This window comes from Mustela erminea, chromosome 6 (assembly GCF_009829155.1).
Source record: "Mustela erminea isolate mMusErm1 chromosome 6, mMusErm1.Pri, whole genome shotgun sequence".
Lineage (NCBI taxonomy): Eukaryota > Metazoa > Chordata > Mammalia > Carnivora > Mustelidae > Mustela > Mustela erminea.
In genome coordinates, this window is record NC_045619.1 from 98,411,156 (window position 1) to 98,432,127 (window position 20,972).

The 20,972-nt window shown below is 41.8% G+C and overlaps 1 protein-coding gene across 2 annotated transcripts in view; it reads right to left on the reverse strand.

Moving 5' to 3' along the window:
- Positions 1-910: 910 nt before the first annotated feature.
- PPM1H (protein phosphatase, Mg2+/Mn2+ dependent 1H) overlaps positions 911-20,972 on the reverse strand; it is a 252,170-nt gene continuing 232,108 nt past the window's right edge. For both annotated transcript variants that reach the window (XM_032348853.1, XM_032348852.1), the window contains one exon: positions 911-1,291. In XM_032348853.1, coding sequence (XP_032204744.1) covers positions 1,144-1,291 — 148 coding nt within the window. In that variant the 3' untranslated portion in view covers positions 911-1,143. The remainder of the gene's footprint in view (positions 1,292-20,972) is intronic.

Below are 20,972 nucleotides of genomic sequence, written 5' to 3' on the forward strand. Positions count from 1 at the left end.
CCTTGCCCAAAGACAAGGGGGAGAGCAGGACTGCTGCTCCTTAACAGAACACGGACACTTATTGATGTGGAGTGGCCTTGAGCACAGTCACAGCCCATGGAACCTGGATCCAAAATGGAGGGATGGTCTTCACATGAGGTGTGGTGACCTGACTGATATATGGAACTTCCTGTTCTGATCTTTTAAACACTGCTTTACATGTGTCCCCATGGCACAGCAGGTGGGGAGGGCCAACTAGTCCAGAAATGATAACCTAGATTCTCAGAGAAATCTCAAGCTACAAAAAGGGAGATCCTTCAAAACAACAGAGGAACTGTTGGTCCAAAGAAACACCCATATTTTCATGAAAACACACTGATTTGGTCAGAAAAATGCAACTAAGGAACAAACTGTTACACAACAAAGACAGGACTCTGTCGGCCTGGGCACTACTCCAGAAGGCTGCCTGGGTGGTGTGGGCTACCGGGTATGGGGACAGCCTGGGCTGGACTTTGACACACAAATTCCTCAGTAGGGAACTGGAATGTCCCAGGCCTGTTTTATGGAAGGGAAACAATTAAGATTCAAGGAATATCGAAAAGAAAAAAAAAAAAAAATCCCTGCTTCACCCCACCATAGCCATGAAAAAAAGAAAGACACACACACACACACAGATGGTGTTCCCTGATATCAGTCTCAGGCTTACTAGAAGGTGGGTGCTTACACTTTCTGAGGCATGATCCCCAACTTTCCAATGCAGTATGTTTAACCCGTAGAGAAGCTGGCAGCTTGACCGGCTGAAGAGTCTTCTGCCAGTTACACCTGAAAATGGCTGCCCAGCTACTCCAAATAAATACAACATGTGTACCCCAAATAGGCAAGGGCCACCTAGGAGGCCTATTAAAGGAACCAAAAGAAACACAACACTCAGTAGCAGCCTTTGTGTTTTGCTCTGTTGAGTATCCAGACCTGTTACTGAAGAGGAAACTGAAAACTAAGGGTCCCCCAGAAGTACAGCCAGAGGACTTTTGGCAGCAAACCCCCAACCTGGGATGGGAAGAGGTTGTAGCCCCTGGAGCTCTGCTGGGGCACTTCCCAGTCCCACCCTGCTAGGAGGTATCCCAGCTTTCTCCCCTGCTGTCCTCCCAATGCCCTGGGCCATTTTCAGGAAAGTTTGTTCCCATGTATTAAAGGAATGACATATACAGAAATGTCGTCTCCTGAGCCCAGTCGGTCATTAGATATTCGCCATCCTCTGTCCTTCAGGACACCGCGGGCACGCATCACCAGGTCTTGAGCTGCCAGTGTGTACCTGTGTAGGGAGAAGCAGGAATGAGACCAGCAGTAAGGCATCAGGCAGAATCTGAAGTCAGGGGAGGCTGAGAAGGAGGCATCAATACAGCTGTGTAAATAGTTTTCAAATACCCCTGAAGTCTCAAAAAGTCTAGGCTGGGGCGCCTGTGTGGCTTAGATGGTTAAGCGTCTGCCTTCGGCTCAGGTCACAATCTCTGGGTCCTGGGGTCAAGCTCCACTTTGAGCTGGCTCAGTGGGGAGTCTGCTTTTCCCTCTCCCACTGCCCCTCCCCCCCGCTCATGCTCTCTCTCTCTCTCTGTCTCAAATGAATTAATAAAATCTTTTTTTAAAAGTCTAGGCCATCTTTTCTCAAATTGTAGGATGCCTAATGTGAGATTATTCTTTTAGATGGTAGATGGACAAGGCACCACCTACATTAAATAACCTCCTAAATTAGTCTGCTATTGAGTCTTTTGAGGTTTTTGGTGATGTCAAGGAGGAAAGTCTTTGTTTAGTGTGAGTCTGCCTTTAATATGGAAACATAGTAAAGTACTTGGGAAACATAAGAGCTTTTGTTTTCAGTGTTTATTTTTGGGGCCACTTTCTTTTTTAAGGACAAATGATAGTCATTTTCCCATGAATGGGCAATCTTTTAAAGTAAAATTGTTTTTATTTTTTATTTTTTAAAGATTTTATTCATTTATTTGAAAGAAAGAGAGACAGAGAGAGCAGGAGAAGGGGAAGGGTCAGAGGGAGAAGCAGACTCCCTGCTAAGCAGGGAGCCCGATGCTCGACTCGATCCCAGGACTCGGGGATCACAACTCAAGCCAGAGACAACTGCTCACCCAACTGAGCCACCCAAGTGCCCAATAAAATTGTTTTTAAAAAGTGGGTCGATTTAAATTAAAACATTAATAGTACATGTAGCATAGGAATACAGTACAAATGTGAAGGTGTTTGGGAACGGACTGATAAACCTTCGTGTGGACGGGCTATCTACCCACTCTTATCAATGCCACACTCTCTTCTTGATCAATGTAGGTTTAGTGGGGGTGGTCCTCCAAGAATTTGAAAATAAGATTGCTCACAGAGATTTAAACTTAAGGAAAAAGAAGTACTACATCGGGCGCCTGGGTGGCTCAGTGGGTTAAGCCGCTGCCTTCGGCTCAGGTCATGATCTCAGGGTCCTGGGATCGAGTCCCACATCGGGCTCTCTGCTCAGCAGGGAGCCTGCTTCTCTCTCTCTCTCTGCCTGCCTCTCCGTCTACTTGTGATTTCTCTCTGTCAAATAAATAAATAAAATCTTTAAAAAAAAAAAAAGTACTACATCATTAGCTAGTGGGAAACATTAATATCTAAAAACCAGTGTGGGAGGGGATTGTGGTGGGTGTGGGCCTGGGTTGGCCTTGAGGCATAAAAAACTGAGACCAAAACATTGGCAGGTGGCTATCCAAATACTGATCAGAGACAGTCTTCGCTGACAGACTTCAAAGAGATTTAGTTCTGCTGGTAGGACCATATTTAGTATGGATGAATGACTCTCTCGGCCTATGCCATTAAACATGATTCACCGGTGGGGGGGCCTGGGTGGCTCAGTGAGTTAAGCCGCTGCCTTCGCCTCAGGTCATGATCTCAGGGTCCTGGGATCAAGTCCCGCATCGGGCTCTCTGCTCGGCGGGGAGTCTGCTCCCCCCCATCTCTCTCTCTGCCTGCCTCTCCATCTACTTGTGATTTCTCTCTGTCAAATAAATAAATAAAATCTTTAATACAACAACAACAACATGATTCACCGTTAACTCTGATTTCACGTTCACCAAATAACCCGATTCTGATCGGGCTCCTTGTGTAGGCCTGCCTACAGGGAAGGAATGAGCCAGTCACTGTACTCCAAGAGTATCAGTCACTTGTATTTCTCCATATAAATGTCAACTGGCATCTCAGTTTCAAGATCAATTTTGTAAGCTTGGTTAGGGTAAGCCCAGCTCTGACAATGAATCTGTTCTTTGTTATGTTGATTAAACCTGTTTCTGAACCCGAAAAGCTAAAAGCTAGACTCGGATAAATCACCAAGATAATAAATGTCACCCTGTAAGGAAGGCTTCTTGGAAGGCTTTCACGACAGACTTTTAACAACAGACCACCCTGTTGTTACCAGTCTTTTCCCTACTTGGGAATATCTCTGCCTTGCCCTCAGGACTGTGATTTTTATGGAATTTGGAACACCAGAAGGCTCTTCTATTTCTTCTGTTAAGACCCTTTATGGATTTACTGAGTCTCCTACTAAAGGAGACTGGCAGAAATAAAATAAAATAAAAATAAAAAAAAATTAAATAAAATAAGCGGCTGGCATCCAGCCCATCGTTACAATATTTAAGACCAAACTCTGCAGCAAATGATCTTAGGATTAAGATACCAGGACATAAAGTCCTTGAGACGCAAGTTTTCTTGCAGCCCAGGCAGAGGGGAGGAGTGCAGGACACAACACAGGTGGCAGAGGAGAGGCTATATGAGTGAATACCAAATAAATGCTTTTCCTCCTGGAGGGTGGCTGGTGGGTGGGGAGGAGAGGCACCCTTTTCTACCTGAATGGAGAGAATTACCAGCTTTGCGCGGAAACGTCTTCAGTTGCATTTGAGGGAAGATGCAGCCAGTTAGCCCCTTTGGAGGGCTCCCCTGCTGAGATCAGGAAATAAACAGAAAGGAGTCCAGAGAGGCCTCTGGCTAAAGAGCCAAATAGATGTCCCCAAATCCACACATTACAACTTATAGTATATTCAGAAGAGTTTCTCAGATGCTCACCCCAGAGGACTCTGGGGTTTATATTAAATTGTGTCTGTGAGATATTATCCTGGTGATTGACTGCGGTGGTCCAGACTTTAGCCTTTCAACTGAAGAAACCTGGCTGAGTCAATACCAAGTAGATTCATCTCTCTGGGCTGAACACACCTTCACCCAGCTCAAGAGCATGCCGGACAGAGAAAATGATGGCAAGTTACGGTAAAAGATGGCTGACAGTAAAAGAAAGATGCTCCAAGATGTCAAAAAACAGAGAAAAGACTCAAGCCAGCTCTCTATGGCTAGCCTAGAAGAGGCCAACCACCCTGTGGGCCTCTGTGGGTCTGCGGCCGTGGGGCAGCGACAGAGATCAAAACAAGGTGAGACGAAGAAGTCACAAAGGAGGGTCACCCTTAGTTCGAGGCAAGAGACCACCCTGATGCTGCCACTGCTGGTGACGCGGAGTATTTAAAAAATGGTCAAAATTAGCAGTGGTATTTTAAAAAGCAGCATTAGGTCACCTAGAAAAGATGGTTACCCAGGAAACTCATTTCCCGAGGGCTCTAGATAATTAAGGTTTTATTCTTAAAAGTGGTTATTGCCTATTCCAAGATAACTTCCCTTGAGCCTGAATTTCTCTTTACCATCCATTCTGTCTTCCCTTAGGTGCTGAACTTCTTGAGACAGAAATCCATTTTTGCTTCTTCAATTTCTTCCCTTTTCCTCCTTAATCTCTTACCAGTGGGGCCACTACACCTCACTCATCTGGCCTCTTACACCCTGACCTAAAAGCTTCCTCTCAGTACTTGTTCAGCTCAACCTTGCTCCAGCAGATACCACTGACCATCTTCTTTACCTATGATATCTCCTGTCTTTCTGAATTCTCCTTTTTGGGGTGGGGTAGGAGAGGGACTTCAGGGGGTAAACAGCTTCCACTCCATTCCACACACCCCAGTTCTCCTGCACCTGAGCTTTCATGACACATGACACAAGCTCTTCTCTCTGATGCTTCTTAAGTTCCTTGGGAGGCCCCAGTGAAGGCTTAAGAATTCATCAATAAACACCTATTTTCACTTCTGAAATGCGACTTGCCCCTCTATCATCCTGAGTTTATGTGATCTTGGGCAAGAAAAGATGGTCATTTTTCGATGATAAAATCCACAAGACTGAGTAGGACTTCTAAACTTTGTATTTTAAAGTGTATTTCATTAGTGGTACATGGCTAATTAAAATAAAATCTAATCTCATAGTTATTAAGATGTAAGCTATATTTATAATAAAAACAGATACACCTGAGGTTATTTCTGCCATCACTAATACATATAAATATATATAAATTTGTGTGTGTTTTCTGATTATGTTTTTCTTCATTCTTGCTTTCTGTCAGGTTGACTGCTTTAATACCTTTCCCTCCCTCTACTGGTTTAGAAGTGATAGTTAATTTCTATCATTTTAGCACTTATGCTTAAGTTTTTAATACATAGGTTAATCAGTATTATGTCCTCCTTCAGAAAATAAAGGGATCTTAGAATGCCTTCTATCATCATCTGTGTTACTGCCAGGTAGTGGAATTTCATCTTTTTTAAGCCTCTATTAGTCATTATTATCATTTATAATCCATAACTATGTAAATAAATTAATATACTAACTTCTGTGCTTTTTGAAATCCATTCCTTCCTTCTGGATTTGATTTTTTTTTTCTGTTGGAGTCCATTTTTAGAAATTCTTTCAACAATGGTCTGAGAAGGATTAAACTCACTCCAGTCTTTGGACCACAAAAATCTTTTGCTTTTGTTTTTAATCTTGCCTGATACCTTTATTGGGTATAGAATTCTGGATTGACTATTATTTTCAGCATTTTAGAGATAATATTTCATTTATTGTGACTTCTCTTACTGAGAAGATATTTCTTTATAAGGAAATATCTTGGGGGTGCCTGGGTGCCTCAGTCGTTAAGCATCTGCCTTCAACTCAGTTCAAGATCCCAGGGTCCTGGGATGGAGCCCCATGTCGGACTCCCTGCTCAGTGGTAAGCCTGCTTCTCCCTCTCCCACTCGCCCTGCTTGTGGTCCCTTTCTTCTGTCTCTCTCTGTCAAGTTAAAAAAAAAAAATCTTCTCATTGGTAACTTTTTAAGTTTTTACTGTTATTATCGATTGTATGAAGTTACATACAATTGATAACAATAAATAACGATGGATAACAATTGAAAATAAAGGGATCTTAGAATGCCTTCTATCATCATCCGTGTTACTGCCAGGTAGTTGAATTTCATCTTTTTTTAAGCCTCTATTAGTAATTATTATCATTTACAATCCATAACTATGTAAATAAATTAATATACTAACTTCTGTGCTTTTTGAAAAGACATAACAATGCAAGACATAAAAATGAGGATTCCTTTTTATCTATCATGGTTGAGAATCTGTTTTGCTCCTTTAAATAAGCGGATATTTCTTTGGTTATGGAAAGTTCTTCAACTGAGAACTTTTTGAATATTCCTTGCACTCTATTTTTTTTTAATATTTTCTATTAGACCTTCCCCATTTTGCCTTCCAGATTTCCACTTCTTTTGTGTCTTCTTTTTTCTCTTTTGATTTCTATAAATTCACTAATTCCTGTTTTAGCAGTTTACTCTTCAATCCATTCAGTACAGTTAACTCTTCAACAACATGGAGGTTAAGGGAAACCAATCACCAATCACAGTCAAAAATCCAAGTATAATTTCTGGGTCTCCAAAAACTTAACTACTAATAGCTTATTGTTGCCCAGACACTTTACTGATGACATAAACAGTCAGTTAATACATATTTGGTATGTTATACTTATTATACTTACTATATTCTTACAATAAAGTAAGCTATAGAAAACATTATTGAAACACATTTAAAGTACTTTGTCCAAAAAAATCCATGTATAAGTGGACTAATGCAGTTGAAGCCCATGTTATTCAAGGGTGAACTATGGTAACTTTATTTTAGTGATATACTTTAACCCCATTGTGAATTTCCATTTGGTTGTTTTCCAAATTCAGCTCTTCGTGCCTTGTGGTTCTATCTGTGCAAGTTTAAAGTTTCAACCTGTTCTACTGGGTTTTCTTTGGAGAGGTAGAGAGAAGGCTCCATTGTGTCTAGTTATTCTTTCTCACAGTGGGTTTAAAGATGTTTCTCTTTGGTAGGATTGCTAACTCTGTGCCCTAGGTTACAGAGAGCTTTTTAAATTTGCTTTTACTAGGAAACACTATGGGTTTTTCCAACTGTAGAACATGTAATTTCTTGGTTTAGGATTTTCATAACACAGGAGTGGTGTGAGGTTTAACTTCCCACTTCCTGTATGGTGAGTCTACCCAACCATATACCCTCCTCAAAGAACTTCAGTTTCATCAGGTTCTTGCCATCATCCATGTATCCATGTGCGTCAGGGAAGGACAGCCCTGACCTGAGTGGGAGGCTTAGGGATAATGCCTAGGATCACTTCTTCCAACACTGTTGCCAGGAGCTCAGATTCCTCCACGTGATTTCTCTTTGCCAGACTTCTCTGATGAATGTGGTAACCCCTCTGTAAAAGCAGCCTGTGTGGATAACTGAAGGGGACTGAGTAGAGGCTGTATTCAGTGACTTAACAGTACAGCTGAACTCTTTAAGACCAATTCCCTGACATTTCTTTCAGGCTATAGGAGATCCAGTCCTGAAATGAAGTTAGAAACAACATTCAGGTAAAATGAGGGCACTTGTAGGAGCTTTCCTCATAAATGATCAACTCAACAGAACCCCAGAAACCAGTTCTTGGGAGACGGTTTATAACTGAACTCCAGTATTCAGCCAGGCTGGTCATCATTTCAAAACCCACTGGCATCCATATTCAAGAGCCAACTTGCCCCAGGCATGAAACCATTTGTAAGGTTGCTTTATATCAAAACTGGTACAAGAGGAAACATCTTTCTCTGGACAAAAAGAACTCAGTATCCCCACTCCTATTTGGTTTTCTTCCTATTTCTACCTGACAAAGTCTGCCTGGTTTGGTGACTATGAAAGAGATTGCTAAATGTAGCAGTAAAACGGGAGAGCTCCACAGATTTTGGTACCGAGACTCAGCACAAGGGCAGACATGTGCCACAGACGGAGTTAAAACTTGAAATGTGAGTACAAAAATATACAGGAGAGGAGCAAAGAAGAATATGGCACAGCTGAAGACAGTGACAGGGAAGCAGATTCCATTTAACACGGGCTGAGGCTGTGAGGCGGCGGAAGAGCCTGGCCATTCTGGAAGCTGGATGTGGAGCAGACGAAGGAAGGGCCATTCCTGGATGCTTTATTCAGAATGCTTGGTCAGAACGCTTGAGAGAACTGCTGGAGCAGTTTGAAGGACTCGCTCTCTTCTAAGAAAGAATCTCCCTGGGAGACAAGTTTTGTATTTTGAGAACATTTTTCTTCTCTGGCCGCAACTTTCAATATTGATCAGCAAAGCTCTGCTGAAAGAAATGGCTGCCAGGGAGGGAGCTAACTTGGCACAAGGCACAGGGCTTGGCTCAGAGGCTTCCTCGGGCTCCGGCAGGAGGGAGCAGGGAAAGGACAGCAGGGGAGGGAGGAAAACAAAGAGAGGAAGAGGGCTGAAGGACTATGGGAAGGCCAGAAGCTCTTTCACAGCGGCACTAACAGAGTGGAAGGAGACCCATAAATCCTCAATTGTCTCTGTTGTCCCCGCCGTTTCTGTGGCAGTTCTTACTTCTTTCACCTCCTCAGCAGAGCACACAAAGGGGCTCAGGGTGTGTGTGTGGGTTGCCTAGGGTCCAATCATGGTTTTACCACGGCCCACTTGGGCACTCAAATTCCAGAGCCTCTTGGAGCCCTTCTTTTCTTACTTATAAATCTGGAATGATGACAGGGCAGACCTCAAAGGCTCCTGCAAAGACCGATCAAGATCCTTCCACAGAGCCCCCAGCACCACCTCGGCACTTGGTGGGAGGTCAGTACACGTCAGTTATCATTTTCCTCATTAATCGTAAAATGTCTTTCTCTTCCCCAAGGGATTTGCTTTCCGTCATCCACCTCTTAGAGAGCATGTTTCTCAGAGAGACCGCATTTGAATCAGCACTGGTGTCAAAGCTACGTCCATTTCAGGCTTCAGGCTATCACCATGCCTTAAAGGCTTTAATAGTTCCAGTTGGGTGGGAACTGCTATTTGCCATTTAGATGGTACAGATCAGGGTCTCACAAGAGGGAGGGAGGTGGCAGGAACTGGGGAATTAATGGGTTCCAAATATTTGCATATAAAAGGCTGCCTCCATCTGCTGATGCCCAGCAGTAATAGAGTGTGATGGGAACAGGAGGAGGAATCTTCTTTGCATTCTGAGTAGGCCTTTGAAATTTAAGAGGTAGAAAAGCTCTCCCAAGCTTTCAAACATGGGCAGGGCTCTATGGTGACCAGGTGGGTTGGGGCTGAGGGGCAGCTTGGAGAGGGCTTTCTTACTGTATTTGGACCTGGGCAACTCATCCCAGGAGGAGGCATCTCTCAGGCTCACTCCTGGGAGCTGAACCACACCGGTCCCTTGTCTGCCTCTAAACTCACTGAAGCCACTCACGACCACTTCTGTCCCCGGGCCCGGGGTGCACGGATTCCACTCAGGTGGGAGTTCCTGAGACACTGGAATAATGACAGCTCTGTGACATGGCCATTGTGTACATGAGGGGTTAATGTGCCAGCAGGTACAAGGCCACAGACCCAGAAGAGCTGCCCACACCCACAGGAGACACAGGAGAGGGCAAGAACACCTGCCGGGCCTCCTCCAGCCCTCTGCCCCTGGCACCAGCCCCAAAACCCCCACCCCAGTTCCTTACGTGGTGTGTGTTTATTTTCATTTGTTTCCCAAATAGCAAAATTTCAACATGAAAGGCAGCAAAAGAACATTCCCTTCACAATCTCCCCCTGGCAAGCCCTTTAAAATGCCCTGATATTCCAACTAAGTGCCACACAGCTCCGCTCCGGCGGCCACAGAAATAGCCGTGAGGAAGGGCAGAGGGGCCTGATGGCGTTCTGTTCAGAGACCGTTAAAGGCAGGGTCACAGACTGACTTCCCAGTTCCCATGGTTCTAAATATGCCAAACACTGCAAAAAACAAAACAAAACAAAACAAAAACCCCAAATGCAGATTTTATCTGGTCTTCAAATAGCAGATCAAGCACTCACAAATTTGTTCTTCAAACATGTAATTGATATTGGGGGGGCGGTGGGGGAACCCTTCCTTTTTGCATTTGAGGCATAGTTTTTCAAAACCATGCAGTGCTGGTAGAAATTAGTTCAGCTAATTCACGGAAAGATTTCATAAAAAGAGCTTTCATCTTTAGCCAAAATAAATTTCACATTATCAAGAAAATACCAACTACCAATTAATAGCTGCCCGCATGGGCTGCTGTCCGTGTCAATGGCGGTTTTGCGCGTTAACTTCCTACGGAGGAATCTCTTCCTCATGGACGCACACAGATCTGAATCTCAGAAAGCATGGATGTGAACAACACCATCTGAAGTGTGACCATCAATGAGGGTTCTCTCTCTCTTTTGTGAAGATTTATTTGGCAGAGAGAAAGTGCATGTGTGTTCTCTCCACAAACAGGGGGAGCAGCAGAGGGAGAGGGAGAAGCAGACTCCCCGCTGAGAGGGAGCCCAATTGGGGCTCGGGGCTCAATCCCAGGACTTGGGATCATGGCCTGAGCCGAAGGCAGACGCTTAACTGACAGAGCCACTTGGGTGCCCCAAGACGACTTCTCTTGTTAGGGAAACACTTTGTGGAATTTATTGGTACCTACAGATTTAATAGCTCATAAAAAGCCCCTTGCATGTCATGACAGGGGGACCGAGGGTCAGTAGGTCCATGTTACAAAGAGGAGGTTTCCACAGACAGGTTTTGGGCAAGATTTTTGGGCAAAATTGCCATGGCATTTGGAAGGTGACTGCACACTGTGCTCTCATGTTTGGTGAACCGTTCTTCAGCCCTAGTTCCCTCTGGCTTTGCTCCTGCCCTTCCACCTCAGTCATATTGACAATTTATTACTTTCTGACAGAATATTAAGCATCCTCTTTGAATGTTTACACACTTGCCTCTATTTTGAATATTCATCATAGGAGATCTACCACTGAATTTTCTACTACTAAATTTTGACAAGAGGGGACAAGACAGTCCCCTTGGCCTCAGAAAACCCCTTCCAGCCCTTTCCCCAGAAGCCTTTCCAAATTGTGCAGGATGTTTAGGCCTCAGTAGAGAATCTCCCTGGTATTACAGAGAACTACAAGTTGTGTAGCCCAACCTCCATGAGTTCCAACCACCCAACTCAAGTGCTAGCTTGGAATACTTCCTGTGAACAGTTCCAAGCGTAACCCCACTATGGACACACAGAAGGACCAGCTCTGCTCTACTTCAGGGCATACTCCAAGCAAAAGAAAAGAAAAAAGAAAAAGAAAGGAGGAAGGAAAGAAAGGAAACGAGGAAAGAAAGAGGAAGGAAGAAAGGGAGAAAGAGAAAGAAAAGAAAGCAAGCAAGCCAACCAACTAGCCAGGCCCCACCTTCCAACATGATCAAATAGGTAAACCTTTGGTCCTGGGCCATACATGTGGGGAGAAGTGAACCTTCTGGCCAAGGAAGAGCCCACAGAACCGCTGTGGTTATAAAGTGGGTCCTGCCTCCTCACAGACATTACAACTTTGACTAAAATTCATTAGGATGACCTTCCCTCGTATTTCAATAGCACAGGAAGATCAGAACAGCTCCCAGTTGGAACAACCCCCTACCACGGCCTTTAGGACCGAGCTCTCCATGGGCCGCACAAAGAGACACTCCTCCAGGTGGGGCTCAGCTCCCAAATCACACACAGAATATGTACAAATAAGTCGCCCGTGAAAGAGAAAAGTTTATCACTTCTACGCCATGAGTGTGAAATAAATTCAGTTTTTCTGATTTCCTAGCATAGTTTAACTACAAAGGAGCAAAGGGGGTAGAGAAATAACCCACATTTTGTGCTTTCACCATCAGATTAGATAGGCGATTTGCTGATTATGGATTATGGAATGAATAGAATTACATACACTTCCTGTCATTATTATAGACTTCCTTTCCTAAACTAATTTCCACATTCATTAATCTGGTGAGTTCCTGGGGTGCCTGGGTGGCTCAGTTGGTTAAGCGTCTGCCTTCGGCTCAGATCATGATCCCAGGGTCCTGGGGATTGAGCCCCACATTGGGCTCCCTGCTCAGCTGGAGGCCTGCTTCTCCCTCCTCCTCTGCCCCTTTCTCTGTTGGTGATCTCTTGCTCGCTCTCTGCCAAAGAAATAAATTCTTAAAAAAAAAAAAAAAAAATCTTGGGGCGCCTGGGTGGCTCAGTGGGTTAAGCTGCTGCCTTCGGCTCAGGTCATGATCTCAGGGTCCTGGGATTGAGTCCCACATCGGGCTCTCTGCTCGGCAGGGAGTCTGCTTCCTCCTCTCTCTCTGCCTGCCTCTCTGCCTACTTGTGATCTCTGTCTGTCAAATAAATAAAATCTTTAAAAAAAAAAAAAATCTTGTGAGTTCCTAGGGTCGGCCACTCACGGCCTGTTTGCCTCTCACACCTGGTGTGTGGACAGCACCCTACACTCAGCCCAGTCAGCCACCCTGACCACCCGCTTCCTCGACTGCACCCGGTCCTCCCTCCCCAGCCGCACCTTGCCCTTCCCCTGTCCTGCCCTCCCGCCTCCTCATTTGCTCTCCAGGTCTAAGGTTAGACACCCCTTCCTGTGGGATGCTTTCTTGGCTATCCCCCTCTGGGCTTTGCTGCCTTTAATCACTTTTACTGTAACTTCCTTAAGTGTCCATAACGCCCTCTAGACTCTAAACTCCCACAGGGCAGGAGCCAGGTTTGTTTGCTTCCCAGGTTTCTTCCCCAACACCCAGCAGACCATGGCTTATAAAACATGTACTGAGTAATATTTCCTAAATGACTGAATCTGAATGGGAGTTATGTGGCAAAGGAGAAACCTCTGCCTATAAGGTCTTCCTTGATTAAGGTCTCAAAAGCCAACCAGAATTTGTTCTGATCTCCAGCCCAGTATTCTCCTTCTTACCAATAAAACGGTGCTTATCTTACAACTTTCCCTTTCACTCATTCATCTACTGGATACAGAAGTCTTTCTTAGGCTTTGGTTTGCCATCTTCCCTGAAAGGCAGACCCAAACCCCTTTTCTTTACTGCCCTGTTTGTTCCACAGAAATCCCTCAAAAGCCGGCCTCTGAAGGCAGCAGTTCTTGGAACCCTGGAGCCCGCTTTCACCGGGTGTGCACCTGCCCAGCGACAACACTGTCCGTAGGTTATACCACTCCCTGGAGGGCAGATTTGTTGCCATGGAGAGAGATGGGCTGGTAAGCAAAACCAAGCCAGCCCGGAGAGATTTAAAAAAAAAAAAAAAAGAAAAAAAAAAGTGGTGCCTTCGCACTCATACCTGTCAGCTGGCTTTGCAAAGCTTTATAAAAATAATCACAGTAGAGAAAACCAGTCAGAATGTTGCTAACAAGCAGGATATAAAACACAGATTAAAACTAAAAGCCCAACAGGAGAAAAATTAATTTAAGTTCAAATAAAAGAATCCAGAGGCACCTCGGTGGCTCAGTCGTTAAGCCTCTGCCTTCGGCTCAGGTTATGATCCCAGGGTCCTGGGATCGAGCCCCACATCGAGCTCTCTGCTTGGCAGCGGGAAGCCTGCCTCTCCCTCTCCCACTCCCCCTGCTTGTGTTCCCTCTTTCGCTGTGTCTCTGTCAAATAAATAAATAAAATCTTTTAAAAAAGAGAGAGAATCCAAATAACTGGATACCAAACAAGTCAAGGAAGAGAGAAACAGCCTCACTTCACTTTTTTCCTAAAGGAATATTTTTCATTGGGAAATATATGACACATAGAAAAACAGCATCAAACACAGAGTAACAACAATAAATACCCATTACTGCTTAGTGATTAGTAGGCACTTCACTTTACAGAGATGTATGAAGTCAGTACTGTCAGAACCCCCATTTCACAGAGGAGGAAGCTGAGGCACTGAGAGGTTAAGAAACACAAGTCTAGAAAGGGGCAGAACCAGGATTTGGACTCAGGCAGTCTGACTCAGTTCCATGCTAGTAAGCACCGGGACTATGCTGCCTCTCAGTTTACACAGGAACAAACGCAAACAACAAATATGTAGTTTCAAAGCAGCATGCATAATCATGCACCTGCCATCTAGCTAAAGGAATAAGCACCAAAAGGTACCTTAGAAGCTCACAGTGGCCTTTTCTCAAGCACACACATACCCTTCCCTTCCCTTTCACCCCTTCTACCAACATAACTATTATCCTCAATTTTGGGTTAATTGGCATGCTTTTTGTTACAGTTTTAGTATCTATATACCTAAATGATATATTGTTAGTTTTCTACTTCATGTAAATAGAATCATAATATGTGCATTTTTAAAAAAATATTTTATTTATTTATTTGACAGAGAGAGAGATCACAAGTAGGCAGAGAGGCAAGCAGAGAGAGAGGAGGAAGCAGGCTCTCTGCTGAGCAGAAAGCCTGATGTGGGGCTCGATCCCAGGACCCTGAGATCATGACCTGAGCCGAAGGCAGAGGCTTAACCCACTGAGCCACCCAGGTGCCCCAATATGTGCATTTTTTTTTTTAAAGATTTTACTTATTTATCTGAGAGAGAGTGTGAGAGAGAGAATTTTGGAGTCACAAGATGTGCAAAGGCCCAACTTCTACAGATTCACAAAGCCATCTGTGCTACTCCTTTTTCTTAATTTGTGCCTCTCTGCTTACAGTAGTTGAGTGTTTTTAAAATACATTTACTGGCTATTAATGTTCTTCTGTGTTCATGAGTGTTTGGTTTTTGCTCATTTTTCTACGGGTTGTTTGTGTTTCCTTTATCGACCTGTGAGAGTTCACTGTGTATGTCATGGCTATGAATCCCTCTTCACTGATACAAGTTGCAAAAATCTTTTCCCAGCTCGTGCTTGTCATTTTACTCTCTTTATGTTGTCTTTTCAAGAATGAAAGTTGCTAGTTTTAATGCAGCTAAGGTTATCAATCTTTTATTGTCTGTGCTTTCTGGGTCTTCTTTAAGAAATCCTTCTCTAGGGGCACCTGGATGGCTCGGTGGGTTAAAGCCTCTGCCTTTGGCTCAGGTCATGATCCCAGGGTCCTGGGATGGAGCCTCGCATCAGGCTCTCTGCTCAGCAGGGAGCCTGTTTCCTCCTCTCTCTCTGCCTGCCTCTCTGCCTACTTGGGATCTCTGTCAAATAAATAAATAAAATCTTAAAAAAAAAAAGAAAAAAGAAATCCTTCTCTAAGATCATAAAGACAGTCTCTCCCAAAGTATTTTCTATAAGTTGTATTTATTTTGCCTTTCACATTTAAGTCTAAATTTGCATGGACTTAATTTTAGTCTATGGTGTGAGGAAAGGATTCAATTTTTAATTTTTTCTATGCTGTTTTAATTGTTCTGATTTTGTCTTACTGTCTAGAAGGGTAAGACCCATACAGAAATGGCACAAACATTCGTGGCATTTTGTTCTTCTACATACATCTTAAAATAAGGTTATGAAGTTGTATGAAAACCTCACTGGAATTCTAATTATAATTGTACTGCCTCTAAAGATCAGTAAGAGCGAATTAATATCTTTACAATGTACCTATGAAAGAATACACGTATCTTCATAATATCCTCACATTCACTTTGTGAATCTACAAATCTGACTACTCTAAGTACCTCATATAAATTGAATCATATACAGTATTTGTTTTGTGACTGGGTATTTCATTTGGTATAATGTCAATACCCACCACCCATTTTGTAGCGTCTGTGAGAATTTCATTCTTTTATAAGGCTGATTAATATTCCATTCCATTGTATTATACACCACATTTCCCTTACCCATTCATTCACTGGTGGACATATGACTTCCTTCCACATATTATAAATAACACTGCTATGAACATGGGTGTACAAATACCTGTTTGAGTCCCTGTTTTCACTTCTTTAGGGGTATATACCCAGAAGTGGATTGTTAAATCATATGATTATTATGTTTAACTTTTTACAGAACCATTATACTGCTTTCCATTTTATATTCTTAACAGTAATGCACAAGGGTTCCCATTTCTCCACATTCTCACCAACATTTGTAATTTTCTGTTTTTGTTGTTGTTGTTCTTTTTGTTTGTTAAATAGCTATTCTCACGGGTGAGGTGGTATCTCATTTTGGTGCTGATTTGCATTTTCCTAACGTGTTAGTTGCTTTAAACAACAAACTTTGGCTTTATCATAAAAAAAAATTTTTTTTTAATTTTTAATTGAAGTATAGTTGACACGCAGTATTATATTAGTTTTAGATACAAACATAGTGATTTGCAATTATGTATTATGAAATGCTCACCGTAAGGGTACTTACCATCTGTCACCATACAAAATTACTATATTACTCACTACACTGCCTGTATTGTACTTTTCATCCTCATGATTTATTTTCTTTCTGGAAGTTTGCAACTCTCAATCCTGTCCACCTGTTCCTCCAATCTCCCAGCTCCCATCCCCTCAGGCAACCATCAGTTTGTTGCCTGTATTTATGAGTCTGTTTCTGTTTGACTGTTCCTTTGTTTTGTTTTTTAGATTCCACATTAAAGTGAAATCATATGGTATCTGTCTTTCTTGGATTTAGTTCACTTAGCGTAATACCCTCCAGGTATGTTGTTAAGAATGGCAAGATGCCCCCCTTTTCTATGGACGAGTAATATCCCATTGTGTATATACACCACATGTTCTTTGTCCATTCGTCAGTGGACATTGAGGCTGCTTCCATTTCTTGGCTACTGCAAGTAAAACCAATCATACTGTTTGTTTTTAATTTTTTGAGGAACCATGCATACTGTTTTCCATAGTGGTTGTACCGATTCACATTTCTACCATTAGTACAGGCGGGTTTCCTATTCTTCACATCCTTGCCAAACTTGTTATTTATCTTTTTGATAAATAATGATAAATAATAAATAATTCTGTTGTTAGGTGCTATCTCATGCTGGTTTTGATTTGCATGTCCCTGATGATTAGTGATATTGAGCATCTTTTCATGTGTCTTTTGGCCATCCGTAAGTCTTCTTTGGAAAAATGTCTAGTCAGGTCTTTTGCCCCATTTTTTATTCCCCTGGAGTGTTGAGTTACAGGAGTTCTTTATATATTTTGGGTATTAACCCTTTACTAGATATATCAATGACTATAAAAATCTTCTCCCGCTCAGTAGGTTGCCTTCTCATTTTGTTGATGGTTTCCTTTGCAGTGCAACAGCTTTTTAGTTTGATGCTGTCCCAATTGTTTATTTTTGCTTTTGTTTTCCCTTGCCTGGGGAAACACATCCAGAAAAACATTGCTAAGGCCAAGAGTTTATGGCCTATGTTTTCTTTTAGGAGTTTTATGGTTTTAGGTCTTTAATCTATTTTGAATTTATAAGATATAAATAAGTATATATATGGTATAGGAAAGTGGCCCAGTTTCATTCTTTTTCATGTAGCTGTCCAGTTTTCCCAATACCATATGTTGAAAAGACAGTCTTTCCCCACTGTACATTCTTGCCTCTGTAGATTGAGTATTAAAATGTGGCCTTATTTCTGGACTCTCTATTCTGTTCCCTGTGTATCTATTTTTGTGTCAGTACCATACTGTTTTAATGACTACAGCTTCATAGTATATCTTGAAATTTGGGATTGTGATATCTCCAGCTTTGTTTTTTCTTCTCAACATTGCTTTGGCAATTTTTCTGTGGTTCCATATAAACTTTAGGATTATACGTTCTAGTTCTATGAAAAATACCTTTGGTATTTTGATAGAGATTGCACTGAATCTGTAGATTGCTTTGAGTGGTACAGATATTTTAATAATATTTGTTCTTCTAATCCATGAACATGGAATGTTTTTCCATTTCTTTTTGTCTTCTTCCATTTCTTTCATCCATGTCTTACAGTTTTCAGAGTATAGGTCTTTACCTCCTTGGTTAAATTTATTCCTAGGTATTTTATTCCTTTTGATGCAATTGTAAATGGGACTGTTTTCTTACATTCTCTTTCTGCTAGTTTGTTATCAGTGTAGAGAAACTCAACAGATTCCAGGATATTGATTTTGTATTTTGCAACTTAATTCATTTATCATTTATTTTTATTGAATATTTGTTCTCTGTTTTATTATCTATATTTTTTTCCATTACTTCTGTGTTTATTCTGCTATTTCACTTCTTAAATTTAGATGCTATTATAAAAAATAAGGGCAGTGGCACCTGGGTGGCTCAGTGGGTTAAATCCTCTGCCTTTAGCTGGGTCATGGTCTCAGGGTCCTGGGATGAGCCTCGCATTGGGCTCTCTGCTCAGCAGGGAGCCTGCTTCCTCCTCTCTCTCTCTCTCTCTCTCTCTGCCTGCCTCTCTGACTACTTGTGGTCTCTATCAAATAAATAAATAAAAATCTTAAAAAAAAAATAAGGGCAGCAGACCTAATATTTAAAATTAGGACAGGTGTTTACTAATAGCCTGCACTCAAAAACAGAATATATGGTCCACAAGTAGATACCTCCACTCCTTTGGCTCCTAGAATTTAGAAGTTATAAGAGGCCTTAGGTACATGTTTATGTGGTAATATAGACAGAACTAGCCCCATAACACAATTCAGTCCCTGAGGTCCTAGTCTGAGAAAATCTTTCTCTGTGCTAAGGAGTCTAGAGCTTGTGACCAGGGTTTTCTTGGGATATAGTGGGGAGTTCCAGAAAGAGCTATCTTATAACATAGAGGGGATATAGGTATTTCTGGCAGGTCAGGGGTGAGTAGAATCTTTATCTATGCATAGCTTATTCAGTTACACCAAAATTAAAAAATAAAAGGCTCGAAGTTCAGCCTTTTTAAGTTTTGATATGTAGTATCTTCCATTATTCAAACTCAAGTAATCTTTTATTTAAGATTTATTTATTTGAGAGAGAGAGAGCGAGAGAGAGCACGTGAGAACAAGCATGCACATGAGAAAGAGAGAGAGAAACTCAAGCAGACTCTGTGCCGAGTGCAGAGCCTGACATGGGGCCCCATTGCATGACCCTGAGATCACAACCTGAGCCAACCAAGTGTTGGACACCCAACTGAATGTACCACCCAAGTAGCCCCAAACCCAAGTAATTTCAAAGTTTTTGATTTATAAATTATGTATAAGTTTGGTTTCTGATTCCATGTAGGTTTTACCTCCCTTGCTTAATTGAAAATTTATACATTCTGTTTGTTTTCTATAGTTTTCTTAGCTACTTAAACATATTTAGAGTCTAAAGTTAATCTCCTTTTTTTTTTTTTTTAAAGATTTTATTTATTTATTTGACAGAGATCACAAGTAGGCAGAGAGGCAGGCGGGGGAAGAAGAAGGCGGGAGAGAAGAAGGCTCTTCGCTGAGTAGAGAGCCTGATGCAGGGCTCGATCCCAGGACCTGGGCCAAAGGCAGAGGCCCCAACCCACTGAGCCACCCAGGTGCCCCTAACGTTAAACTCTTTTAAGAGAACCTCTTTTCTAACAGAATTATAGCACACTGTAACTGATTTGCCAATCCCGCTTGCCAATTAATTGTTTTTATTTAGTATTTTAATTCTACCATTTTTAGTACCCCACATTAGACATTGTTTCTGTTTTGTATATAGCCAATGTATCTACAAATTTACTAAGCTTTTACCTTAATAAGCCATTTTACTTCTCAGATCTTCCATCTGGGGCCATTTCCTTTTTTTAAATCTGAGTGCATCCTTTGGGATTTCCTTCAGAGCAGTTTGGTTAGTATTAAAATTCCTCAGGTTGTGTTTTGCCTAAAAATGTCTTTGATTTATCCTTTTTAATGATATTTTTACAACATAAGAAAAATTCTTCCATATATGTTAAAAAAAACCTTTCATGTTAATAAAATATTCTTAGACAACTGAAGATATAACTCCACTGTCTTTTGGATCCCATTGTTGTTTCTGAAAAGTCAGCTTTTGGTCTAGTTATTTATATAGATCTCTTTTGCCTTTCTTTCTGGCTGCTTTCATTATTTTGTTTGGTTAAAGTTCTTCAGTTTCATTATGAAGTACTAATAATTTCCATTTCTTTTGCTTAAGATCTTGGGCTTTCTGGATCTTCAGTTTACTATCATCATTCAACCATTATGGAACTTTTTCTTTTTCTTCTCATCTACAGTATTTCCTTTTTGGAATTGAGAGCATCTTAGGTCATTCCCCTAGACTCATAATCTCATTTTTATATTTTTCCCTCCTCTTTGGCTCTCTGAGCCATATTCTGGACTATTCAATTTTCTAGCTTACCAGTGTTTTCTTCAGCTATCCCCAATCTGTTTAATGCACTGAATTTTTAACTCTCACTTTTATATCTGTCGTCTCCTGAAATTCCATTTCCTTATTTTTAAAATCTGTGTAGTCAATTTATAGTCTCTTGTCCTTATTCCCATTTTTAACACTTCTTTTTAAAAAAAGATTTTATTTATTTATTTGACAGAGAGAGACAGAGAGAGTAAGAGGGGACACAAGCAGTGGGGAGGGAGAAACAGGGTTCCCGCAGAGCAGAGAGCCTGATGCGGGGCTCAATCCCAAGACCCTGGGATCATGACCTGAACTGAAGGCAGATGCTTAATGACTGAACCACCCAGGCACCCTCTATTTTCAACACCTTTAAAAATATTTCTGGAAAAAAAAAAAAACAAACCCATTTCTGAAAAGTTAAAATATTTCCATTTTTGGCTGACAAATTCAAGAATGAAATACTTCTAGGTTACACTCCACTGTCTGCTGCTATTACTGGCTTTTACTCATGGTGACTTGTTTCCTTGTGTTCTAAGTGAACACTGCCTTTCTCCTGAGGGGACTTTTGTTTATTTCT